Source organism: Oncorhynchus kisutch, linkage group LG28, assembly GCF_002021735.2.
Source record: "Oncorhynchus kisutch isolate 150728-3 linkage group LG28, Okis_V2, whole genome shotgun sequence".
Classification (NCBI taxonomy): Eukaryota; Metazoa; Chordata; class Actinopteri; order Salmoniformes; family Salmonidae; genus Oncorhynchus; species Oncorhynchus kisutch.
In genome coordinates, this window is record NC_034201.2 from 16002587 (window position 1) to 16030395 (window position 27809).

The 27809-nt window shown below is 44.7% G+C and overlaps 3 protein-coding genes across 3 annotated transcripts; 2 read left to right on the top strand and 1 right to left on the bottom strand.

The window, feature by feature from the left end:
- Window positions 1-297: 297 nt before the first annotated feature.
- On the top strand, window positions 298-3451 carry kcnk12l (potassium channel, subfamily K, member 12 like). The gene is made up of 2 exons (XM_031807924.1): window positions 298-1029; window positions 1648-3451. Exons 1-2 carry the CDS (start codon window positions 693-695, stop codon window positions 2661-2663), a joined length of 1353 nt encoding a protein of 450 aa, XP_031663784.1. The 5' UTR covers window positions 298-692; the 3' UTR covers window positions 2664-3451.
- Window positions 3452-4034: 583 nt separating this feature from the next.
- Window positions 4035-17624, bottom strand: ppm1nb (protein phosphatase, Mg2+/Mn2+ dependent, 1Nb (putative)). The gene is made up of 6 exons (XM_020464337.2): window positions 16577-17624; window positions 14624-15195; window positions 6192-6309; window positions 5081-5195; window positions 4946-5009; window positions 4035-4830 (listed from the first exon to the last, which is right to left on the bottom strand). The coding sequence occupies exons 1-6, from the start codon at window positions 16971-16973 to the stop codon at window positions 4801-4803; spliced, it is 1296 nt and encodes a 431-aa protein (XP_020319926.1). The 5' UTR covers window positions 16974-17624; the 3' UTR covers window positions 4035-4800.
- Window positions 17625-18635: 1011 nt separating this feature from the next.
- On the top strand, window positions 18636-27673 carry LOC109872928 (reticulon-1-A). Its single transcript, XM_020464354.2, has 7 exons — window positions 18636-18768; window positions 25174-25384; window positions 25739-25877; window positions 26173-26242; window positions 26472-26518; window positions 26636-26694; window positions 26925-27673. Exons 1-7 carry the CDS (start codon window positions 18756-18758, stop codon window positions 27037-27039), a joined length of 654 nt encoding a protein of 217 aa, XP_020319943.1. The 5' UTR covers window positions 18636-18755; the 3' UTR covers window positions 27040-27673.
- The last annotated feature ends 136 nt before the right edge of the window (window positions 27674-27809 follow it).

Below are 27809 nucleotides of genomic sequence, written 5' to 3' on the forward strand. Positions count from 1 at the left end.
TAATATATGATATTAATTATCAAAGAGCCTTATGAACATTTCATGTAACAAACAAAAAAATCAAAATTATGAGAAGTGTAGGCTTTTGTGATGTTTTTGATTTTCAGGCATAGTAAAGAGCTCTAGTGGTTCATGATGGTTTTACTTTACACGACAGATGTCAGTAAATTTATATACACATTTTGAGAAAAGATGGAAAAATGATTTGCACTTGTTGATTGGAAACAATGCCAATACCAAATGAATTGCCCACTGGTACCGATATCTTGTTCACAGACCAGTGCAGGATTCCAGAGTCTTACACAGTGACCAAACAGTCAGGAGTTCTCTTCTATCAGTGGGCACATCATCACACAGCTGACAATCTGTGAAACTGTTCATCAGATTCGGAACTCATAAGGAACGTGAATGACCACTCAGGAAATTACACCACATTGAGAGCTCTGGATGGACCAACCATCAACGTCCTCTGGCCTTGGGGGCCAGCTGTGTTTAGGTTCTCTGTGTGGGTACCCAGTTTGCTTTAGCACATTAGGGCTTGTTAAGCGTGTTGTGTGTGTGTGTGTGTGTGGTAGTTTGGTGTGTGTAATGTATGTGTAGTGAGTGATCTGAGTGGTGTTAATAAGCAGGCTCAGACAGGCAGTGTATGTTAGTGCAGTGGTTTGTGTATCTGTGCCGGGCCAGCTGCACTCATGGCTCGTAAACGGGATGGTGGCTGCTGCCCCCTGCCCCTCAATGAGGACAATGCCCGCTTCTGCCTGCTGGCAGGGCTCATCTTGCTCTATCTGCTGTGTGGGGCAGCTGTGTTCTCCGCCCTAGAGCGCCCCTCTGAGCTCCGCGCCCGCCTCCTCTGGGACCAGCAGCTGGCCAACTTTACCCTGAGCCACCGGGTGAGCCTGGGAGCCCTGCACGCGCTGCTGCGCCAGTATGAAGAGGCCAACGGGGCCGGGATCAGAGTGGATGCTCTTAGGCCCCGCTGGGACTTCTCTGGAGCCTTCTACTTTGTCGGCACGGTGGTGTCCACCATCGGTGAGTTGGACAGCTGCTCTCATTGAGGGTCAGAGTCAGGCTATTTTACATGCAGTTCTTTGTTGTCATGTAGATGCAAACATCCGAACACAACTGTCTCAACAGATACACAGTATAATGTAGAGGATGTATTGAGTAGATGATGGGGGTGAAGAGAGGAGGCTACGGGGATTAGCTGGATGATCGGTTAGACACTATTGTCAAATTAGTTTAATTTCAATTAAATGTTGGCATGTGAGGTTGATGTGCTTTACTATGACTTTTTCAATGTGATCACTACTCATGACTGAACAATGCCCCCATTTTTAACAGACAACAGGATTGCCATCTCATCCCTTCTCTCCCTCAGCTCCTGTCTTCATGACTCATTCAGTCTCCCTTATTTTTGGTTTATGTTAACATCATTTGGAAGTACCCAGTACTGTGAAATGGTTATCCCTCACTAATATCAGCTACATTCGTAGCATGAAGCCAAAATGCTAATATCAATATCGATGCTAATATCTCCACGTCTTTTGTCATCTCAACATGTAGTGCTAATTAAGAACAACTGTAAGGGCACTTAATTGACAATTTTTTTTCACATTGACCCTTCTCTTTTGTACTCTTTCCCACCAGGCTTTGGTATGAACACCCCAGCTACCATCCCTGGTAAGATATTCCTGATCTTCTACGGCCTCATCGGCTGTGCCGCCACCATCCTCTTCTTCAACCTCTTCCTGGAGAGGATCATCACCATGCTGGCCTACATCATGCGTTGGTGCCACGAGCGGAGGATGAGGCGCTCGGGGTTGGGGGCTGTGTCAGGGGCCGAGGAGCCCCGCAGTGAGGAGGACAGTCTGGAGGGCTGGAAGCCCTCTGTCTATTACGTGATGCTGATCCTGGGGGTGGCGTCTGTGCTGATCGCCTGCAGCGCCTCCTCTCTGTACTGCTCCATGGAGGACTGGAGCTACATGGACTCCCTGTACTTCTGCTTCGTGGCCTTCAGCACCATCGGCTTCGGGGACCTGGTGAGCAGCCAAAGGGAGCACTATGAGGCCCAGGAAGCCTATCGCCTGGGCAACTGCCTCTTCATCCTCATGGGCGTGTGCTGCATCTACTCGCTCTTCAACGTCATCTCCATCATCATCAAACAGACTCTCAACTGGATCCTGGCCCGGTTGGCTTGTCCAGGCCGACGCTGTCCCTGCTCGTGCCCTAAGAGAGGCCTCCGCAGGCGGGTCTGCTGCCCCTGCCTCCATAAAAAACACTCTGGCTTGAGGCCTCCACCTGCACGACTCCGCCAGCAGCACTTCAAACGCAACGCCGTGCAGCCCACCCCGTCCCAAGTCCCCACAGGGCGACATCGCTACACGGACGCCTCGGTGGAGACAGTGTGCGACAGCGAGACGGACGCCGGAGCGGGGGTGGACGGGGTCGCTGGGGGTCGGCGTCTCTCTGGGGAGATGATTTCGGTGAATGACTTCACAGCGTCCAATAAGGTGTCTTTGGCGCTGCTGCAGAAGCAGCTGTGTGAGACGGCCCAGCAGGGCCCCAGGCAGAGCCACGTTCCTCGCCACAATGGCTTCTCTGGGGGGGTGGGTGCATTTGCCATTATGAACAACCGCCTGCAGGAAACCAGTGTGGACAGGTAGTCCCACCTGACCCCAACCAAACCTATTCACACCAACTCAGAAATAAAGCACTGTTTGTGTGGGTTATTGAAATATGACTGCAGCTTGACTGGATGCTGGATCTTCTCCTGTTATGTCTAAAAAAAACTAGCAACGTTTCATCCTCAGAATGAGCATTGTTTGTAGATCAAACAGTAGTGAAACAGAACAGTTGGCCATACATATTTGCCAAATTTGTTTTCAATGTAAATCATATTGAGGTCAGCTAGATTTCTAGTTGTAGACATGATTATAGCCCAAAGCATATCTTTGTTCTGTCTGACAGCTTCTCAGAATGCCAGACATTCATGACAATCACTGATCTCCTATTGAGACAGAATGATCCCGTTTGGTTCTGTGGGGGAGATGCGGTGGACAGACACCTTCCATTTCAACAGCATATGTCTGGAGAGGGTTTGAGAGGCTCAAGTGATTGGCAGGAATGCAATGCTGAACGCAATCAGGCTTTGTGTGGAGTATGGAGATGTGGAGGGGGTCTGGAGGAGACCCACTGATTTATGAGAGCCTTTCAGATGTGTCCTGAGCTCCTCCACAACACAATGGATTTGCGTGGGGTGGCATCAGTGAACATAGAAATGTACCCATATTCTGTATTTGTATCCTGTCACCTAATGTCTAGGGCTCTGCTAGAGAACCTGTTGAATATGTATCACGGTTCAATTGTGTTGCGTTAATTAGATAGAAAGCCCTCAAGACACACAGTATGAGAGCTGTAAAAGGAAGATAAAACCTCTTCATCTTCTGATGGCTGAGATGGAGGTCACATTAAAATGCAATGCAATCATCAAGATAACTCTGACAAATAGGATATTGAAATAAAGCACATTTAATCAAATATAGCATTTGGAAAGGTATTTATGTCAATAAATGGTGTGAGAGTGTGACTATCTCATCCAATTTTTATGGATTGCCAATTTTCCGTGTTCATTTTAACAGTACCTAACTGATCAGGGCCCCTCACACTTATGCAGGTATTTCCCACAAGAGTCACCTTGATCATGCATACTTATCTCTTTACAACATGAACATCACGTACCATATTATCCTCACCAAGGTGTTTCATAGCACACTTTTAAACAGGGAAGTTCAAAAAGAAGAAGGCTGAACACCTTTTTATTTAGACAACTCCTCCTGGTGGACATACATGAAATTAAGTCTCTTTGTTGTCTGTGATTTACCATCCGGCAGTAATCATTTAAAACACGGTAAAACCTTTAATGATCTGGCATATCAAAATATTTGTCATTATAAATATGTAGTTGAAAGCCACTTGATGGAGATGTAAGTGGATGATGTGGTGCTCTCTAGTAAATTCTCTGCAAGTTCTTATTCAGTCAAATCATCTTTATTTAGGCTGAAAACAGTCATGACTTTTAACATGTAGTGTCTATACACACACTACACAGTATGTAAGTAAAGTACATACTCATTTAAATCACATATGATAATACATTAACACGTTCATCAATCTACTGACCTTTCTTGGGTTTGTCTTGGTCATGTCACTGTAACAGGTTATTAAATCCACTGTCATCAAGGTCGGTAAGGCAGCACAGTACAGGTCATGCCAACCAGACCAAACACAGTACAGGTCATGCCAACCAGACCAAACACAGTACAGGTCATGCCAACCAGACCAAACACAGGACAGAGAGAGAGAGGTTTGATGACTCAACACTAAACATCAACCTGAAATCCATACCTATAGAAGTTGTGCAAAGAATACTTTTGCTAATTTTACCTCATTGAATTCCATTTTTAAAGATTATAACAATTAGAATTTGACATTGTTATCCATATGGGATAAATATATGTCAGATGGGTTGTCAACTACTGGATCATATTGATGAGCCAGAATCTCTGAGTTTAAAAGTGTCAGGTCCTATAAAATAAAATGTTCCCTATATTGTAGAAATATAAAATCTATAGTCCACAAATTGCATTTTACTTGTCACATCAGGATGTTGCTTGGCAGGAGGGATGCGACAATATTCCTTCGTCAGGTTCCCTTTTGTGATTGATTGAATTGCCACATAATGAAAACAGTTTTTATTTTGTCATTGGTTGTGTTCCTGAGACGTTTCCCAGACAACAGAGCCTAGACGAGCTTCTCAGAAACACCAAGCCCCTGGAGAAAAATGTGGACTGCTGTTAAGTGATTATGCATAAATACTGACCCGCTCAAAGATGACGTAGTATTGGTATAGTAACTGAGATAGTTTGATATAAATACAAACACTTACATTAGGTGTAGTAGGTTTGTGTGCCTCTTTCTTTTCGTAATAGGCAGAGATGATACAGTTCCTTCTGCAACACACAGGAAACAGGTTTAAGGACAAGCAGTGTCTCTCTACTCAGAGGATCCTTATTGCACTTACTTGCTCTGCAGACCGCCTCCAGGTGGTAAACCTGGGACATCAGTGTTTGCCAGAACAGTGAGGACAGACAGCAGGTCAGGATCCTCCCCCTGGGAACTCAGCTCCTCATAAATCTCTATCAAAAGGGAAGAGGGGAGTATTTGAAAGAAAAACAATGATTGAAATGATACATGTAGCGTACTTGACAATAGTGCACCTGTCCTCTCTGTATCAATGAACTGTTTCACTCCACAAAATGAGTGCCTTTTGCATTCCTTTGATATTTGAAGTAGAAATGGTGCACAGATATTGAATTTTAAAAGCCTGTTATATTAAATTAAGTTGCCTTTAATATAGACCACATGGACAATTCAATAAATCTGTTTTTTTATATGAATAAAGACTTGCTAAAGTGCCCGAAATTCAGCATTTGTACATGTCCTTTTAAGCATCCTCTGTGACTTATAGGACTATTTTAACCCCCTTAACCCCAACATTTCTCCAAGTTGTCACCATCATTGCAAAGCCCTAGTTATTTTCATGCATTTTGTCAACACTGTTACTTGAACTGAGCTCTTGTTTTAATATGTTTTTCAAAAGAAGTATTGAACATCTAATAGTCAAATCACAGTGTAAAAGCAGGTGAGCTGGTTCTACTCCTTTTGGCAATGTTTTTATGTTTGGTGGTGGAAAACTGAGCTGGTCGATCACACCACGTCAACCCTGTTAGCTATGAACAGACAGGCTAGACATTTTTTTTTAAAGAAATGTTTTGGGGTGAAGCTTGCATTCAATGGCCCCTCCTTGTTTCACACAACAAGCTTCTATTCCTTCTGTCAAAAGGGGATTTATGGCTGATTTAAGAAGTCGTCAACCCTGTTACTTTATTTGACACTTAATAGGAACTTACTATAGTGTTTCTTTTATTTAACCTCTTGAGATGGGAAAACGTGTTTTTTTATTAAGTTTAACGTGCTCTTTATGACTGTTGGTGTTTTTAGGTACTCAAAAGGTGACTAATTTGTGGAATGACCCAACTATAGTTGTGTAAATCTGGTTGTAAACTGATTTGGGGTTAAAATGGATAAACTGAAGTGAGTGAATATAATAAACGACCCCCACAATACTGCACCTGCCACTTTAGACTCCAGCAGATCTTCAAGCGCTGCCTCCTGGTGTAGGGCCTCTGCTGAGAGCTGGGGGGAGCCAGGGAAGCAGACCAAGATTATGCTGATGTTGTCCAGACTGCCCTGCAGAGGAGAACAAGACAACCAGGGTTAGGACAGTCCCAGTACACAGAGATCCCCTCATGGTAGGATACAGTACAGACCTGACATAAGTACATCTTACATTTGTAAAGAGGGTTGACTGTTGTTAGCAAATTTTTGTGATGTGCCCTCTGAACAGTGTGTGAGATAGGATAATCTTTGCCTCCATTATGATAATGGTGAAAATGTATTGAGCTGTAGATATTGTTGTTGGTCAAGTGCCAAATCAGGTGAGTGCCAAACAAGGCTTACTAGAAGGCTACTAGCAGGATTACAACAGCCCGCTAAGTAGTGACCTTTGACCTCCAACTACGACCACTTCTCTTCTGTGTTTGTCTGATCCTTACAAGATTAGGCCCCCTTTGTTCTAGAAGTTACCCCACTCTCAAATGATAGAGTACTGCCTGTCTTCCCTGTAGCCTACGTGGCGCATGAACTGCTGACTGTTAATAATTTACAGATGATTGTTGACACCTCAACCAGGATTAAGGGGCAGAGCAATTTGCGACTGTTGTTGTCTTCGTAATCAGTGGCTGTATTGGAGGGGGAGTGGTTTCTCCTCTCATAGGCAATCAGCAATTGGTATCATGGAGGTGTGCTCTTTACCTCTGCAAGGCAATTATTGCTAGCGCTTCAGTCTCCCATGTTTTCTCAGTGGTGGTCTGGTCGCAAATCTAAGACCATCGCTGAAACAAAGAAGGTGCTGTAGAGTTGTTCTGCTGAGTTATTTGAGGAAGGAAAGAGAGGAAGGCTCCACACCACTCTCTTACTTGAGTGTCTTACCTCCAACTATGACCACTTCTCTTCTGAAAAACAGCTTGTATCTCAAGGCCATCAGACTGTTAAATAGCCATCACTAGGCACCTTAGAGGCTGCTGCCACATATACATAGACTTGAAATGACTGGCCACTTTAATAATGGAACACTAGTCACTTTAATAATGTTTACATATTTTTGCTATACTGTACAGTACCAGTCAAATGTTTGGACACACCTACTCATTCAAGGGGTTTCTTTATTTTGACTATTTTCTACATTGTAGACTAATAGTGAAGACATCAAAACTATGGAATAACACATATGGAATCATGTAGTAACCAAAAAAGTGTTAAACAAATCTAAATATATTTTAGATTTGAGATTCGTCAAAGTAGCCACCTTTTGAATTGATGACAGCTTTGCACAATCTTGGCATTCCCTCAACCAGCTTCATGAGGTAGTCACCTGGAATGCATTTCAATGGAATGCATTTGTATTTTATTTGATTTATTTCACCTTTATTTAACCAGGTAGGCCAGATGAGAACAAGTTTTTATTTACAACTGTGACCTGGCCAAGATAAAGCACAGCAGTGCGACAAAAACAACAACACATGGGATAAAGAAACATACAGTCAATAACACAATAGAAAAATCTATATACAGTGTGTGCAAATGTAGTAAGATTAGGGAGGTAAGGCAATAAATAGGCCATCGTGGCTAAATAATTACAATTTAGCATTAACACTGGAGTGATATATGTGCAGATGATGATGTGCAAGTAGAGTTTCTGGGGTGCAAAAGAGCAAGTGGGTAAGTAATAATATGGGGACGAGGTAGTTGGGTGTGCTATTTACAGATGGGCTGTGTACAGGTACAGTGATCAGTAAGCTGCTCTGACAACTGATGCTTAAAATTAGAGAGGGAGATATAAGACTCCAGCTTCAGAGATTTTTGCAGTTTGTTCCAGTCATTAGCAGCAGAGAACTGGAAGGAAAGGCAGCCAAAGGAAGTGTTGGCTTTGGGGATGACCAGTGAAATATAACTGCTTGGAGTGCATGCTACGTGTGAGTGTTGCTATGGTGACCAGTGAGCTGAGATAAGGCGGGGCTTTACCTGGAAAATACTTATAGATGACCTGGAGTCAGTGGGTTTGGCGATGAATATGTAGTGAGGGCCAGCCAACGAGAGGACACAGGTCGCAGTGGTGGGTAGTATATGGGGCATTGGTGACAAAATGGCGCTGTGATAGACTACAAACAGTTTGCTGAGTAGTAGGTGTTGGAGGCTATTTTGTAAATTACATCGCCGAAGTCAAGGATCGGTAGGATAGTCCATTTTACGAGGGTTTTACGAGGATGTTTGGCAGCATGAGTGAAGGAGGCTTTGTTGCGATATAGGAAGCCGATTCTAGATTTAATTTTGGATTGGAGATGCTTAATGTGAGTCTGGAAGGTGAGTTTACAGTCTAACCAGACACCTAGGTATTTGTAGTTGTCCACATATTCTAAGTCAGAACCGTCCAGAGTAGTGATGCTAGTCGGGTGGGAGGGTACGGGCAGCAATCGGTTGAAGAGCGTGCACTTAGTTTTACTAGAATGTAAAGCAGTAGGAGGCCACGGAAGGAGTGTTGTATGGCGTTGAAGCTTGTTTGGAGGTTTGTTAGTACAGTGTCCAAAGAAGGGCCAGATGTATACAGAATGGTGTCGTCTGCGTAGAGGTGGATCAGAGAATCACCAGCAGCAAGAGCGACATCATTGATATATACAGAGAAAAAAGTCGCCCCAGAATTGAACCCTGTGGCACGTGAACCCCTAGAGAATGCCAGAGATCTGGACAACAAGCCCTCCGATTTAACACACTGAACACTATCTGAGAAGTAGTTGGTGAACCAGGCGAGGCAGTCATTTGAGAAGCCAATTAACATGTGTGTCTTGTTAAAAGTTAATTTGTGGAAATTCTTCCTTCTTAATGCATTTGAGCCAATCAGTTGTATTGTGACAGAAGAGCCCTATTTGGTAAAAGACCAAGTCCATATTATTACAAGAACAGCTCAAATAAGCAAAGAGAAACGACAGTCAGTCATTACTTTAAGACATGAAGGTCAGTCAATCCAGAAAATGTCAAGAACTTTGAAAGTTTCTTCAAGTGCGGTTCCAAAAACTACCAAGTGCTATGATGAAAATGGCTCTCATGAGGACCGCCACAGGAAAGGAAGCCCCGAATTACCTCTGCTGCAGAGGATACGTTCATTAGAGTTACCAACCTCAGAAATCGGCAATTAACTGCACTTCAGATTGCACCTCACAGAGTTCAAGTAACAGACACATGTCAACATCAACTGTTCAGAGGAGATTGCGTGAATCAGGCCTTCATGGTCGAATTGCTGCAAAGAAACGACTACTAAAGGACACCGATAATAAGAAGAGACTTGCTTGGGCCAAAAAACATGAGCAATGGACATTAGACCGATGGAAATCTGTCCTTTGGTCTGATGAGTCCAAATTTGAGATTTTTATTCCAACCGCCGTGTCTTTGTGAGACGCAGAGTACGTGAACGGATTATCTCCGCATGTGTGGTTCCGACAGTGAAGCATGGATGAGGAGGTGTGATGGTGTGGGTTGCCTTGCTGGTGACACTGTCTGTGATTTATTTAGAATTCAAGGCACACTTAACCAGCATGGCTACCACAGCATTCCGCAGCGATACGCCATCCCATCTAGTTTGCTCTTAGTTGGACTATCATTTGTTTTTCAACAGGACAATGACCCATAACACACCTCCAGGCTGTGTAAGGGCTATTTGACAAGGAAGGAGAGTGATGGAGTGCTGCATCAGATGACCTGGCCCCCACAATCACCCGGCCTCAACCCAATTGAGATGGTTTGGGATGAGTTGGGCCGCAGAGTGAAGGAAAAGCAGCCAACAAGTGCTCAGCATATGTGGGAACTCCTTCAAGACTGGTGGAAAAGAATTCCTCGTGAAGCTGGTTGAGAGAATGCCAAGAGTATGCAAAGCTGTCATCAAGGCAAAGGGTGGCTACTTTGAAGAATCTCTAATATAAAATATATTTTGTGTTATTTTATAGTTTTTGTCTTCACTATTATTCTACAACATAGAAAATAGTAAAAGTATATAAAAACCCTTGATTGAGTTGGTGTCCAAACATTTGACTGGTACTGTATATAATGTATTCTATTCTACTGTATTTAGCCTATGACACTCTGCCATTGCTCATCCTAATATATATATATATTCCTTAATTCCATTCTTTTACTTTTAGGTTGTGTGTATTCTGTGTATTGTTGTGAACTTTAGATACTACTGCACTGTTGGAGCTAGAAACACAAGCATTTCGCTACACCCGCAATAACATCTGCTAAACGTGTATGTGACAAATAAAATTTGATTTGATTTTGTTTTCAGATGATCTCATTTTGCTCTTTTGTAGCTTTGCCAACGATGTGTGTGTTTTCTATACCTGTTCGCTCCTCTCCTGTAGGCTTTACAGATGCTCCCCACCCCTTGGCTGCAACCGTTCTAATTTAGTGAACCCTGCATGCACAACAATGTGGGATTCCTGGTCTGTCTCTGGCAGTGTTTTGAACTCTTTCTTCCCCTCCTTGCCTCTTTTGACCTCACCTGTTCCCAGTCTCCTCCCACTCACAAGGCAGGCAATACGCTTGACCTCATCTTCACCTACCTTCCACCACTGTAAATGTCAAGCTTCTGGCTCTTTTCGATCTCCGTAGCCCTTTCCTGCAGTCAATGACCAAATCTACCCTCTTTGGCCTCATGGATGGAATGTTATTCATATTTTTTTATTATTTCATGAATAAAGATCATTTCAAAAACCTGCAGAAAGTTAGGTGTTTCTATGTCAAACAGTTGTTACATTCTGTGATGTACAGTATATAAAGTGTAATATTGGAATGCATTACATTTCAACTCTATTTGACACAGTACAGGTGTTTTCTTTTTTTAAAGCCAATAACCATATGTGTTTCAAGGTAAATGTGTTAAAGATGACCAAGATACACTCTTTGTGACCCTGATTGAGCCCATTGCAGTAAAAGATGAAACCTCCCCTCCTCTTCCCGTTCTGCGGATGACTTTGTCAAACATTCCCTCATTCCCTCATTCCCTCAGCCTTTTGAGTCCACTGGTCCCACTCACACAGAACGACCCTACACCTTGACCTCTTTCTACCGCTCTTTTCAGATCAAATCCTGCAATTAGTGTGGTCCGGCCGCCTGACAACCTGCTCTCTTTACTCCATCCCCTTCTCCAGACAATCTCTGGAGGCCAGAGTCGTTTCCCTCAAGAAACCAACACTTGACCCCTCTGACGCCAAAAATTACAGACCGGTATACCTGTCTTTTGTTTCCAAAACTCTTGAGCGTGCTGTCTCTGACCAACTCTCTCTCTATCTCTTTCAGAACAATCTTCTTGACCCTAACCAGTCAGGCATCAAGACGGGTCACTCAACCGAGACTGCTCTTCTCTGTGTCACGAAGGCTCTCTGCACTGCTGAAGCTGACACTCTCTCCTTTGTTCTCATCCTCCTAGATCTATCCACAACCTTCAACAATGTGAACCATCAGATTCTCCTCTCCACGCTCTCAGGGCTGGGTGTCTCAGGCTCTGCACACTTTTGGATTGCATCCTGACGTGGAGCGGATCTGTGTCTGCACCACATACTTTCAATACAGGTGTCCCTCAGGGCTCAGTTCTAGGCCCTCTCTTCTTCTCTCTATACACCAAGCCACTTGGTTCTGTCATATCCTCGCATGGTCTCCCCTATTACTGCTATGCGGATGACACCCAGGTGGCGACACGCATCTCTGCGTGCCTGGAAGATACACTACATGACCAAAAGTATGTGGACACCTGCTCGTCGAACATCTCATTCCAAAATCATGTGCATTAATATGGAGTTGCTGCCTCCACTCTTCTGGTAAGGCTTTCCACTAGATGTTGGAACATTGCTGTGGGGACCTGCTTCCATTCAGTCACAAGAGCATTAGTGACGTCGGCACTGATGTTGGGTGATTAGGCCTGTTTGCAGTCGGCGTTTCAATTCATCCCAAAGGTATTTGATGGGGTTGAGGTCAAGGCTCTTTGCAGGCCAATCGAGTTCTTCCACATCAATCTCGACAAACCATTTCTGTATGGACCTCGCTTTGTGCTCAGGGGCATTGTCATGCTGAAACAGGATAGGGCCTTCCTTAAACTGTTGCCACAAAGTTGGAAAAACAGAGTCTAGAATGTGATTGTATGCTATAGCATTAAGATTTCCCTTCACTTGAACTGAGGTGCCTAGCCTGAGGTGCCTAGCCCGAACCATGAAAAACAGCCCCAGACCATTATTCCTCCTACACCAATTTTACAATTGGCACTATGCATTAGGGAAGGTAGCGTTCTCTTTGCATCCGCCAAACCCAGATTCGTCCGTCGGACTGCTAGATGGTGAATCGTGATTTATCACTCCAGAGAACGATTTTCCACTGCTCCAGAGTCCAAAGGCAGCAAGCTTTACACCACTCCAGCTGATGCTTGACATTGCGCATGGTGATCTTAGGCTTGTGTGGGGCTGCTCGGCCATGGAAACCCATTTCAGGAAGCTCCTGACGAACAGTTATTGTGCTGACGTTGCTTCCAGAGGCAGTTTGGAACTCGGTAGTGAGTGTTGCAACCGAGAACAGACGATCTTTACAAGCTTTAGCACTCGGCGGTCCCGTTCTTTGAGCCATCACTTTGTGTCTGAGCCATTGTTGCTCCTAGACGTTTCCACTTCACAATAACAGCACTTACAGTTGACCAGGGCAGCTCTAGCAGGGCAGAAATTTTACAAACTGACCTTGTTGCAAAGGTGGCATCCTATGACGGTGCCACGTTGAAAATCACGGAGCTCTTCGGTAAGGCCATTCTACTGTCAATGTTTGTCTGTGGGGGTTGCATGGCTGTGTGCTCGATTTTATACACCTGTCAGCAACGGTTGTGGCTGAAATAGCCGAATCTACTCATTTGAAGGGGTGTCCACATAATTTTGTATATATAGTGTGCCTCAGCTTGGATGTAAGCCCACCACCTCAACGTCAACATGGACAAGATGGAGCTGCTCTTCCTCCCAGGGAAAGCTTGCCCACTCTAAGACCTCTCCATCAAGGTTGACAACTCGAGTGTCCCCCTCCCAGAGTGCAAAGAACCTTGGCGTGACCCTGGACAACACCCTGTCGTTCTCTGTAAACATCAAAGCAGTGACCTGCTCCTGCAGGTTCCTGCTCTACAACATCCATAGAGTTCGACCCTACCTCACACAGGAAGCCGGGCAGGTCCTAATACAGGCAGTTGTCATCTCCCGTCTGTATTACTGCAACTTGCTGTTGGCTGGGCTCCCCGCTTGTGCCATCAAACCCCTGCAACTTATCCAGAATGCTGCAGCCCGCCTGGTGTTCAACCTTCCCAAATTCCCCCATGTCACCCCGCTCCTCCGCACACTCCACTGGCTTCCAGTTGAAACTCGCATCCACTACAAGGCCATGGTTCTTATCTACTGAGCAGCAAGAGGAACTGCCCCTCCCTACCTTCAGGCTATGCTCAAACCCTACACCCCAACCCGAGTACTCCGCTCTACCACCTGTGGTCTCTTGGCTCAGAACCAGCTTCCCCCTGAAGCTACGACAGCAGAATCCCTGCTCATCTTCCGAAAACTTTGAAATTCTACCTCTTCAAAGAGTATTTTAAATAATCTCCTCGCACCCCCCCCCTCACGTCCGATCCTGATGTGACCTGGGTGGGCTAATAAAAGCAGAGTCTGATGTACAAATGCTGTACGCAACCTTATCATTTGTATAAGACTGACTCTCCACACAGCAAAGCTAAAACACATTGTCTCCCTTCAGGAACATGAATAGCCTACTTCCTCCTTCATGCACAACTGAACTGACTTGCCGCGCCTTCATGCACAACTGAACTGACTATGATGGTGAAGTGTGTGAGAGCATTAGAAACTGTGACATTTTCAGGTCGTTGAGCAGAATCTCTAAACTGGAACACTGTTATATAACCACCAAGCCATACTAAGGTGAGGATATGGTAGTCAAAGCCAGCTCAGCTCACAGAGTATGTGTTCAATAGGTGTGTGCTAGTGGGTGTGTGTTTGTAAAGGTATTGTGACGTCATACATTCTCATGTCCCAGTGGTCTGTCTAAGCCTTGCGAAGGTCAGAAGGTACTCTTTGAGTTCTGATATGTCCTCGATAATCGTATTTCATGGGATTATTATTATGTAATGGAAAATAAAGCCATAGCATCCGCCAAAATAATATCACGTTTTATTAACTAATGTTCAGTCTGTGTGGCTCATGTTTAACCAGATCAGAACATTTTGCCCTGTCTACATTGAGGATAGTGCATCCACATGTTGACAGCGAACTGATACACTTATGCACCAACATGTACATGAAGGGACTATTTTAACAGATCACTGATGTGGTCCATATGTAATGATCTACAGGTGACCTTGGGTACTGACCTTATAGAGGCAGAGGTCAATGACCTGGGAGCAGACGTCCCTGAGGTCAGTGCAGACGCGCAGACGGCTGCGGATGAAAGCACACAGCTCCTCGTTGGAGACCGTGTCCCACACCCCGTCACAGGCCAGCACCAGGAACTCATCCCCGGGCGACCGCTCCACCACACACACCTCTGGCTCCGGAGACACCATCTGCTGGGTTGGTGGCCGGTTCTCTGCCCCCTTGTAGCTGAAGTCCCCCAGGGCTCGGGACACGGCCAAGGAGCCGTTGATGCGCTGCAGGGACACGGAGCCACCGGCGCTCTCAATGCGCTCCCTCTCCAGAGGGCTGTAGGGCTTGTGGTCCTCAGTGGAGAAGCACACTTGCCCTGCCCGGCACAGCATGGCACGCGAGTCTCCACAGTTGGCGAAGTAGAAGTATCGTGGTGAGATGAGAGTGGAGGTCACGGTGGTGCCACCCCGCTCCCAGCCCTCACGGCGGGCTGCAGTTAGCAGGTGTTTGTCTGTGTGTAGGAAGCCATCTGTGAAGCTCCCTCTCACCCGATCAGGGTGGTCCTCTGGCCCGATCCCTCCTACAGGACACACCCGTACAGTTAGTACACACACCCGTACAGTTAGTACACACATACCGTACAGTTGGTACACACATACCGTACAGTTGGTACACACATACCGTACAGTTGGTACACACATACCGTACAGTTGGTACACACACCTGTACAGTTAGTACACACATACCGTACAGTTGGTACACACATACCGTACAGTTGGTACACACATACCGTACAGTTAGTACACACATACCGTACAGTTGGTACACACATACCGTACAGTTGGTACACACATACCGTAGAGTTGGTACACACATACCGTAGAGTTGGTACACACATACCGTACAGTTGGTACACACATACCGTACAGTTAGTACACACATACCGTACAGTTGGTACACACATACCGTACAGTTGGTACACACATACCGTACAGTTAGTACACACATACCGTACAGTTAGTACACACATACCGTACAGTTGGTACACACATACCGTACAGTTGGTACACACATACCGTACAGTTGGTACACACATACCGTACAGTTAGTACACACATACCGTACAGTTGGTACACACATACCGTACAGTTAGTACACACATACCGTACAGTTGGTACACACATACTGTACAGTTGGTACACACATACCGTACAGTTGGTACACACAGGCCGTACAGTTGGTACACACATACCGTACAGTTGGTACACACAGGCCATACAGTTGGTACACACATACCGTACAGTTGGTACACACATACCGTACAGTTGGTACACACAGGCCATACAGTTGGTACACACAGGCCATACAGTTGGTACACACAGGCCATACAGTTGGTACACACAGGCCATACAGTTGGTACACACAGGCCATACAGTTGGTACACACAGGCCATACAGTTGGTACACACAGGCCATACAGTTGGTACACACAGGCCATACAGTTGGTACACACAGGCCATACAGTTGGTACACACAGGCCATACAGTACACAAGCAGTAAGTATACATAGGAAGTCAGTACACACTGCACACAGGCAGTAAAAGCAGTGGCTAAAATGATTGGTGTTATTGGTCAGCTATGTATTTATTTACACTGCTACTTTATCTTGCTAATCTCCAGTAACCTAAAATGTAGTGATCATTTATAGTTATTACCTGGTATACACCTCTCTAACAGGCTATTCAATACATCACTGAGGAGTCACATGCTTTACCCCGATGAGCTTAATGTTACATATAAATATCTGCTCTCGAATGAGTCACCAACTCAATATATGAAGATCTGTTCACGCATCTCTTTTGTATCAAGCATCTATTTAAACTATGAGATGAAACCGGCTGTTAAGTAACATGAGAAGTATGTCAAACACAGATGATAACATTTTGTCTAAGTTTGTTTCACCTGTAGCTAGGACCTGATCCAGCAGGTGTTGTGAGGCGTACTGTGCCACTTGGTTGCCCGCATGCCCATCAAACACAGCAAAGAAGCTCCAGTCTGCCAGCCCTGCGCCCAGCTGAGGCACACAGTTGTGGTAGTCCTCCATGTTGGCCCTCCAGCCCTGCATGCTGCCCAGGGCGTAGGTCAGGCCCCAGCGGGAGCAGCCCTCCTCAGTCAGCTTGTCCAGGACGGGACGGTCCAGGTAGGGGCTGGGGATCACCTCCTCCCCCTCCCCCTGCATGTGCTCTGCCCCTCCACGCCCCCCTCCCTTGAAGAAGGAGCTGACCCTCTTCTCTGTCTCCTTCACCAGCTGCCGGACAAATGCAGGCATCTCCACACTCCCCTTCCGTGTTGTCCTCATGGCTACAGCAGCTGACAGTGTGGTTCTGGGTGTCTTCTTTCCCTCTCCCCCCCGCTGTGGGCCTGTGGGCCTGTGGGCCAGTGGGCTGTTGGCTAGGCCTGTACCGTGCCGTGTGCTGCCTACGTAGCCCCGCTTCTCCAAGCCTTTCAGAGCATGGCTTCCCAGGCTGATGCTATTGGTCTGGCTGATTGATTTTCTCTGTGCTGCTGCTTGCTGTTTACACCCCTCTCTCTGCCCATATCCTTCCTTTCAGTCCTCTCTTCTCTCTTCCTGTTCTCTCTGGAAATCTCACTGATCTGCACTCTCTCCTGTATCCATCCCTGCTCTGTGTTTGTTAGCTTTCCTCTGTAGTCCTGTGATTTCACCTTCTCCCTCTCTTTTTCATAGCACTTCCCTCTTTCTCCAGCTGTCCCCTAGTCTTTCTGTTCGCCTCATCTGTGATTGGTTGGCTATTTATGTAGACCAATCCCTGAGCAGCATAGCTCATCCCTGTCATGCATGCGCTGTCACTTCTCCCTCCCTCCCTGTCTTCCTATCTGTGCCTCTGTTTTCCATCCCTCCCCATCCAGCTCTCTGCTAATCTCGACCTTTGATGAGTCTGGATTATCAGGCTTCTAGCCTGCAGATTAGAGGAGCCAGAAGCATCAGTCTTTTATAACAGCAGCACAGACTACTGCATGTGAGAGGAATGGACTGGGAGAGAGGGAAGGAGGGACTGAGAGGGAGGGAGGGGCTGGGAGGGAGGGAGGGAGTAAAGGAGGGAGGGAGGGTATAATGGAGGGATGGAGTAAAGGGAGGGAGGGAGGGAGGGAGGGACAGGAAGAGAGAGAGAAGGCTCATCTATATTATGCACAGTGATGCTCCCTTTTAAATCCACTATGAGTCATGTGATGGTGCATTTGTAGTGTTTTACTTTGCCTTGAGCTGAATATGTGTATGACGCACTTAGCTCTGGCCATGGCCAGTCTTTATTTAGAACAACCTGCCCGACACTATTTATACTCATAATTCATATGCAAATAAAAACGGAACAGATTTGAATGACTAGTTAGAGTGATTTTAAGTGATTAGACTGTACTCAGCAGTAATTAGAGAAAGGAGTTTTAAACTGACCTAAATCTACAGCACAACAATTTTTTGATTTGTGAGATTTATGTGAAAACGCATGATGATTTGTAATAGAACACAGTAATGATGGAGAACCTTATTTTGTGTCTTCATGCGAGTGCTTTTCTATATGAATGTAACACGAGGGATTTGTATTATTTGGGCTATGTATTCTTCAAATCCTAATCAATCAACCTGTAAGTCCTATAAGGATTAAATGCCTATACATAAATACTAACCTCTGGTGGGATCTAATAGAGTGGTACTTTGAAAACCTGTTCCTTTGATTGACGGAGGGGGTTTGTTTTGCATAACAGACAGGCCAATGAACCAAGGATCTCTCTGGAGACCAAGGAACTGTCTGCACTAAAACACATACTGACGTCTCAGGTTCCCCAAGTTATGTGAATGTGGGTTTGTGTGTTAGTGTGTGTGGGTGTTTTCGTGTCTCAGTGTGTGTCTGTGTGTGTGCGTGTGCGCGTGCGTGTGTGCCCTCAAAGAGGGGGTATCCAATTGGCAGGATAAAAGTAGGCCAGCCGGGCCCTGTACTGCTGACAGGGATGGTAAGGACAAAAAAAGATCCTAGCGAGGGCCATAGGAGTGCAGGGGGTCTAGGAGATTAGTGAGCAGCAGAGTAAGCTAGTGGGGTGGTTTGCAGAGTGATCCGCTGCCGAAATGGCCACCAAAGGTAAGACGGTGTAAATGTGTGACTTTTCCTTAGGTGGCCTCTGTGTATGGGCTGATGTGACCAGGTGGCTGTGGGACCAGTGAGAGGGGAGAAGGACTCCTCTGTGATCCCATGCCCACCTCAGGGGCTCTACTAATGGGCAGGTGGGCAGGAAGATTAGTTCTAATCAGGTCACTGATATAGGCAAAGAGACCTACAGTTAATGGAGAGAGGGATAGACAACAAAAACAAAACAAGTTGCTGACAGAATGGTGCTTAGCAAGCCTCTTTCTCCTGATCTGTCTTTGAGGAGTGATTACTCGTCAAATATTTTATCTGTTTTGGCCATGTTGGTGAATCATTATGGGCACAGCTGCTGGGTATTTAGGGTTAAGGGTTGGGGTGTAGGAGGGAACTCGGCTCTATCTGTGAGCCTGGATGTTAGTTTGAATCAGATAATTTCCCCTCTAGATTTACACTTGTTAGTGTTAGTGGGCTCATTGAGAGTTTCAGCTGCTGCCGAAAGGACTCTTCAGCTTTACTGCAGATCTGCTGTGCGTTTGCACAATCTACTTAATGCATTGTGTATGTGTGTGTGTGTGTGTATGTGTGTGTGTGTGTTTGTGCGTGTGTGTGTGTGTGTGTGTGTCTCCTAACTACCCTAAGAGGTCATGTGTTGTGAACAGAACCATAAATACAGTACATGTATCTGTAAGCTATGTGTTGTGTACGTGTGGCATATGGAGTGGAGACCATATATCTTCAACTCGCCTGTTGACGTTTGTTAATTCAAGAAGCATATAGGCTACTGGTACTGTAGGCATTAGACACACAATAAACAAGCCATAAGTTCAAGTTCAAGTTTGTTTATTCGTCACATACAGTGGGGCAAAAAAGTATTTGGAGGACAAAGAATGCTGAGTTGCATCCAAAGAACACCATACCTAATGTGAAGCATGGGGGTGGAAACATCATGCTTTGGGGCTGTTTTTCTGCAAAGGGACCAGGACGACTGATCCGTGTAAAGGAAAGACTGAATGGGGCCATGTATCGTGAGATTTTGAGTGAAAACCTCCTTCCATCAGCAAGGGCATTGAAGATGACACGTGGCTGTTTCTTTCAGCATGACAATGATCCCAAACACACCGCCTGGGCAATGAAGGAGGGGCTTCACAAGAAGCATTTCAAGGTCCTGGAGTGGCCTAGCCAGTCTCCAGATCTCAACCCCATAGAACATTTTTGGAGGGAGTTGAAAGTCCGTGTTGCCCAGCAACCACCCCAAAACATCACTGCTCTAGAGGAGATCTGCATGGAGGAATGGGCCAAAATACCAGCAACTGTGTGTGAAAACCTTGTGAAGACTTACAGAAAACGTTTGACCTCTGTCATTGCCAACAAAGGGTATATAACAAACTACTGAGATAAACTTTTGTTATTGACCAAATACTTATTTTCCACCATAATTTGCAAATAAATTCATTAAAAATCCTACAATGTGATTTTCTGTATTTTTTTTCTCATTTTGTCTGTCATAGTTGAAGTGTACCTATGATGAAAATTACAGGCCTCTCTCATCTTTTTAAGTGGGAGAACTTGCACAATTGGTGGCTGACTAAATACTTTTTTGCCCCACTGTACATGGAGTACACAGTGCAACGATTTACACAACGAGTAACGATAACTTGGCTATATACACAGGATACCTGTACCGAGTCGACTTGCGGGGGTACAAGGTAATTGTGGTAGATTTGTACATACAGTGCCTTCAGAAAGTATTCAGACCCCTTGAAATGTTTTGTTAGGTTACAGCCTTATTCTAAAATGTATTAAATTGTCCCCCCCTCCCCCATCAATCTACACACAAGACCCCATAATGGCAAAACAAAAACTGTTTTTAGAAATCTTTGCTCATTTATAAAAAACAAAAATATCACATTTACATAAGTATTCAGACCTTTTACTCAGTACTTTGCTGAAGCACCTTTGGCAGCAAATACAGCCTCAAGTCTTCTTGTGTATGACGCTACAAGCTTGGCAAACCTGTATTTGGGGAGTTTCTCCCATTCTTCTCTGCAAATTCTCTCAAGCTCTGTCAGGTTGGATGGGGAGCGTCGCTGTCCGGGCTCTGGCTGGGCCACTCAAGGACATTCAGAAACTTGTCCGGAAGCCGCTCCTGCATTGTCTTCGCTGTGTGCTTAGGGTTGTTGTCCTATTGGAAGATTAACTTTCTTCCCAGTCTGAGGTCCTGAGTGCTCTGGAGCAGGTTTTCATCAAGGATCTCTCATCTTTCCCTCAATCCTGACTTGTATCCCAGTCCCTGCCGCTGAAAACCATCCCCACAGCATGATGCTGCCACCACCATGCTTCACCTTAGGGATGAGGTCAGGTTTACTTCCAGACATGATGCTTGGCATTCAGGCCAAAGAGTTCAATCTTGGTTTCATCAGACCAGAGAATCTTGGTTGTCATGGTCTGAGAGTCTTTAGGTGCCTTTTGGCAAACTCCATATGTGCTGTCATGTGCCTTTTACTGAGGAGTGGCTTCTGTCTGGCCACTCTACCGTAAAGGCCTGATTGGTGGAGTGCTGAAGAGATGGTTGTCCTTCTGGAAGGTTCTCCCATCTCCGCAGAGGAACTCTAGAGCTCTGTCAGAGTGACCATCGGGTTCTTGGTCACCTCCCTGACTAAGGCCCTTCTCACCCGATTGCTCAGTTTAGTAGGCCAGACAGATCTAGGAAGAGTCTTGGGGGTTCCAAACTTCTTCCATTTAACAATGGAGGCCACTGTGTTCTTGGGGACCTTCAATGCTGCAGAAATATTTTGGTACCCTTCCCCAGATCTGTGCCACGACACAATCCTGCCACAAGTCTTCTTTGGTATGACTCTACAAGCTTGGCACAATCCTGTCTCTGAGTTCTACGGACAATTCCTTCGACCGTCAACTGTTGAAACTTAAATAGACAGACTCCAATTAAGTTGTAGAAACATCTCAAGGATGATCAATGGAAACAGGATGCACCTGAGCTCAATTTTGAGTTTCATAACAAAGGGTTTGAATATTTATATAGATCAATTAGTAGATTACCGAGGATTGTTTTCTTTCATACATTTTAGAATAAGGCTAAAACGTATGAAAATGTGGGAAAAGTCAAGGGATCTTTGTCTTGCTGACGTTGAGGGAGGGGCTGTCTGATCGTTGTCGGTGATCAGGCCTACCACCGTTGTGTCCTTAGCAAACATAATGATGGTGTTGGAGTCGTGCACAGCCACATAGTTGTGGGTGAACAGGGAGTACAGGATGGGACTAAGAACGCACCCCTGAGGGGCCCCCCATGTCAGCGTGGCGGATGTGTTGTTGCCTACCCTCACCACCTGGGGGAGGGCCATCAGGAACTCCAAGATCCAATTGCAGAGGGAGGTGTTTAGTCCCAGGGTCCTTACCTTAGTGATGAGCTTGGAGGGCATTATGGTGTTGAACGCTGAGCTGTAGTCAATGAACAGCATTCTCACATAGGTGTTCCTCTTGTCCAGGTGGGAAAGGGCAGTGTGGAGTGCAATAGATATTGCATTATCTGTGGATGTGTTGGGGTGGTTTGCGAATTGGAGTGGCTTCAGGGTGTTTGGGATGATAGTGTTGATGTGAGCCATGACCGGCCTTTCAAATAATTTCATGGCTACAGATGTGAGTGCTACGCTAGGCGTTCTTGGGCACAGAGACTATGGTGGTCTGCTTGAAACATGTAGGTATTACAGACTGGTTCAGGGAGAGGTTGAAAATGTTAGTGAAGACACTTGCCAGCTGGGTACGCATGCTCTGAGTACCCGTCCTGGTAACCTATCTGGCCCTGCGGTCTTGTGAATGTTAACCTATTTACAGGACTTACTCACATCGGCTACAGAGATCACACAGTCATCCAGAACAGCTGGTGATCTCATGCATGGTTCAGTGTTGCTTGCCTTGAAGCAAGTGTAGAAGGCATTTAGCTTGTCTGATAGGCTAGCATCACTGGGAAGCTAGCGACTGTGTTTCCATTGGCAATTCATAATAGTTTACAAGCCCTGCCACATCCGACAAGCATCAGCTGGTGTAGTAAGATTTGATCTTAGTACTGTATTGATGCTTTGCCTGTTTGATGGTTCGTTGGAGGGTGAAGCGGGATTTCTTATAAGCGTCCAGATCAGTGTCCTAGCCCTTTAAAGTGGCAATTCTAGCCTTTAGCTCAGTACAGATGTTGCCTGGAATCTATGGGTTCTGATTGGATATGGTATGCACTGTCACTGTGGGGACGACTTTGTTGATGCACTTATTAATGAAGCCGGTGGCTGATGTGGTAAACTCCTGAATGCCTTCGGATGAATCACGGAACATATTTCAGTCTACGCCAGCAAAATAGTCCTGTAGCTTATTGTGTGCATCACTGGTACGTCCTGTTTGAGTTTCTGCTTGTAAGCAGGAATCATGAGGATAGAGAAATATATGATAAAATAAAAACTCAGTGACATCAAATAGAACAGAATATAATTAAGCAATAAGGCCCGAGGGGGTATGGAGTATGGCCAGTATACTACGGCTAAGGGCTGTTCTTACGCACGACGCAATGCGGAATACTTGGATACAGCCCATAGTCGTACTTTATTGGTTGTACTGTATACCACAAAGCACTGTATTGCTTAATTATATTATTGCTAAATTACTATTCTATTTGATCTCATTGAGTTTTATTTGTTCAAATAAACAGGTTACCAACATAATTAGAACAGTAAACAAGCGTTTTGCGTTATACCAATGGTATATTTAAGCAATAAGACCCGAGTAGGTCTGGTACATGGCCAATATGTTACGGTCTTCAACTAATCAGCATTCAGGGCTCGAACCAACCAGTTTATAGTCTGTTATAAACTGGGTGGTTCGAGTCCTGAAGGCCGATTGGCTGAAAGCTGTGGTATATCAGACCGTATACCACAGGTGACAAAACATTTATTTTTACTGCTCTAATTACATTGGTAACCAGTTTATAATAGCAATAGGGCACCTCGGGATTTATGGTATATGGCTAATATACCACGGCTAAGGGCTGTATACAGGCACTCCGCGCTGTGTCGTGCATAAGAACAGTCCTTAGCCTATGTATATTGGCCATATACCACACCCCCTCGGGCCTTATTGCTTAAATATGCCATAGCTTTCAGACAATCAGCATCCAGGAGCCAAACTAAATAATATAATATAATACAAGGCACTCAATGAATTAAGACGGCTATTAACAAAATGTGCTGGGGATATCTCCTTTGTAACTCCCTTGTTGTCCTCTTTTAATCCACACTGTCAGTGTTCAACTAATGTAATTGACATATTTCAAACTTGTATTGCCAACAGTCAGGGCTGAGGCAATGGTATCACTGCCCAATGATGTAACTTGTTACTTAATTATCAAAGACATGTTGCATTTATCCCTTGTTTGACCACAGCATTCACCACAGTTCCAATATTACAAATGTAGGATCTTAATTTGAACCAGTTTGCTACAGCCGGAAAAGAATCCTGCAGTATTAGGAAACGTGAATTATTATGTGGATTATAATTAATGGACATTTTTGTAGGTGTTGATACATTTTCTGTGAGGGAAAATCAAGTCTGAAATTTCTAAGTGGAAATTACAAACTTCAGAAGCCTTTTTAAACCTCAAATAAACTACAAGTTTGAAATTTCCTGCATTGCGGAAAAGTTCATCTGCAACAGGGTGGTCAAATTAAGATCCTACATTTGTAGATCACCACCAATCTGGAATAGATATCTAACAAATTAAGACAGCCCAGCTGAAAACAAACATTAAATATCTAAGATAGACCACTTCTCTTTCCATCTATCTCTGTACATACTTCTATATTAAGAGTGGTTTGAACTTCTCTGTCACTTTTCCTTCCAGACATCAGATGAGCTCAATTGCTCTCCATACAATTGTATGATCTTAATTTGAGCACTCTTTAGTTGCTGAGAATTTATCTGCACAGCAGGAAATACAAACGTGTAGTGTATTCAAAGTTTAAAAAGGCTTCTAAAGTTTATAATTTCCACTTTAAAATATCAGACTTGATTTACCCTAACGAAAAATGCCTCAACCCCTACAAAAAATGTTCATTAAGTATAATCCACATAATAATTAACATTTCCTGTTGCTGCAAGATTATTTTCCTGCTGTTGCAAACTAGCTCAAATTAAGCTCCAACATCTGTAAATCGCTCAGCCAGATCAGTCTGAGTACCAGCCCTGACATCCACACTTATTCATCTGTACGACTCATCTATCTCTCCCTTCCATCCACTTGTTGTCCTCCACCACTTACTAATTAATTAATTAATTAATTAATTAATGGATGAATGAATGAATGATCTATACAAACTCCATCCTCTCTCTGTCTCTCTGCAGTAGTGGATCTGATCTACTGGCGGGACGTGGGGAAGACAGGGCTGGTGTTCACAGGGCTGGTGATAGGCCTGGCCAGCCTGTTCCAGCTCAGTGCCATCACCGTGCTGTCCTACCTGTGTATGGCCATCATGTGTCTCACCTTCCCCCTACGCCTCTACTACAAACTCCTAGAGCTGATACGTAAGAACCCTGAAGGAGTGCACCCCTTCCAGTGAGTACAGTTTACAGCAGTTACCATGCTCTAGTTTATATATAGAGAGACATATCATATCACCCTAACAGCCATATGTGTACACGCACAGACACATGCACGCACTCAAGCGCACACACACACACACACACACACACACACACACACACACACACACACACACACACACACACACACACACACACACACACACACACACACACAAACAGCCATCTGTGTATGGCTCTGTGCATCTGTTGGTAGAAAATGCTTCTTAAACTAGGGATGTGTGTGTGTGTGTGTGTGTGTGTGTGTGTGTGTGTGTGTGTGTGTGTGTGTGTGTGTGTGTGTGTGTGTGTGTGTGTGTGGTACCAGGTCTTATATAGGAGACGACAGCTCTCTGACAGATGAGGAGACGGTGTTGGTGGTTGAGGAAGTGGTGCTGATGATTGCCTTCGCCATCACAGAGATCAAACGCCTGCTCTTCATCGGCAGCATCATGGATTCCATCAAGGTCAGGGGCCACTGTCAATGTCCCTCTGAAAACGCAAAAAAACTCTGTGTATTACTGTAATTATGTACTATAAAATATGTGGAGGGATTGGGGAAGAAGCTAGAGGTTGAAGTCACACAATCACCAGCACTTGAGTCAGACAACATAACTGGTCCTCCTGAGGGCTTACATCAGCAAGTGGACAGATGCAATATATACAATACATCAACAAAACATACATTGCTTCGTAAACTCACATGCTATCTCTACCTATTCCAAACAATGACAATCTAAACACATGTTTTTCTGTTGTCAGTTTGTGTTGCTGCTGTGCGTGTTGGTCTATGTGGGCATCACGACCAACGGACTGACCCTGGTGATAGTTGGTGAGACCATTCTGATCCACCTCTCTATCTTAGTGTCTTACACCACACCGTCCTACAGCACTACCCTCATACATGATTATGCTCTAATACCATAACATACTACATTGCTCTCTCTGTTTCATTCATACTTCACTTTCCGCCATCACCTCTGATCTGTCATAAAGCTATATGTAAATAATGTCTGTAACATAGTTTGTTGATCTGATTTCCTTCACTGTCTCTTTTGCAGGTGTCATCTGTGTTTTCTCTCTTCCTCTATTCTACAAACAAATGCAGGTGAGGCAGAGAGCTCCTGCTGTTCACAGACTCTGCTTGTAGATAATTATAATGTTATCCACATCACAGCAGCAACCAAAGGACTGTGTTTAATATGCACTTGTGTTTCGGTGACAGGGTCGGATGAAGAGGATTGGCAAAGTGGTCAACGGCCTCCTGAGGAAAATCAAAAGCTTGTAAGTGCTGAACAAGCCTGTTAAAATGACTGATATGACTGTTTTCATTTTTCATATGGCTAATTTCCTTACTAAACCCTACAGGGACATTTAATATTATGTTCTTTAAAACATTCAGGTCACAATAACCCAGCAACTATGCTCAACACATTATACATATTTCGTCATTTAAGATGCAGTATAAAGTAACTGATTTCCCTCTTTTGACACTCTCATTTTTGTCTTTGCAGGTTTAAGAGGTTGTGCAGTACACTGAGATCCTCTACTGGGCCTAAACCTGCTCCAACCACTACCCTGACCCCGGTGCCAGCCCTGGCCCCAAAACACAAACAAAAGTCAAAGTGATAAGAAAGAGAAAGGGGGATCTATGGGAAAAGAGGGGGGTCATTCATACGTCTTATCAGACCACCTGGGATTAGGGTCTGGGAAACTCTGACAAGGGGGGAGGGGTACAAGGACCTCATGGGTGTGTGATGGGAGGGGGTACAAGGACCTCACGGGGGTGTGACGGGAGGGGGTACAAGAACATCATGGGAGTGTGAGTGTTCTTTGGAAGGCTACTGGTGTTTTATATTTCCATTTCCGCATTGTGGTGTCTGTGAATGGGAACAAGATTTCAAATCCAGTGTTTGGTGTTGGTACACTAAAGATGTTTACAGACAAATGCAATGTTTATATGGGAGGGAATTTTCAGTCAAATCTAAAAGACAACTAGTTCACCTTGGGGGGGGGGGGGGGGGGGGTATATACCACAGAACACTTGCCATCTTAAGACCACACAGGGTGAACACTGGCCATCTGACCACATGCCTTATAATTTACTTTGGAAGTGCACTCAAAGCGTAAGAATGGGTGAATGGGTGCATATTCAATGATTGGAGCTTACTCAAAAGTGTCATTAAACTGCATTGTTCCCTTTTTCTTGATTTTTGCTTAAATTGTTGAATAAATGTTGAGTACATGTTTGAACCTTTCGAAACTGCTCCCGTCAATTAATATTTTTTGACATCTCAGTATGTCACTTTCAGACATACACACATTGCACTGATTATTCATCAAATTAAATATTTTTACAATTATATATGCCTAAATAATTATCAGAAACATAACATTCA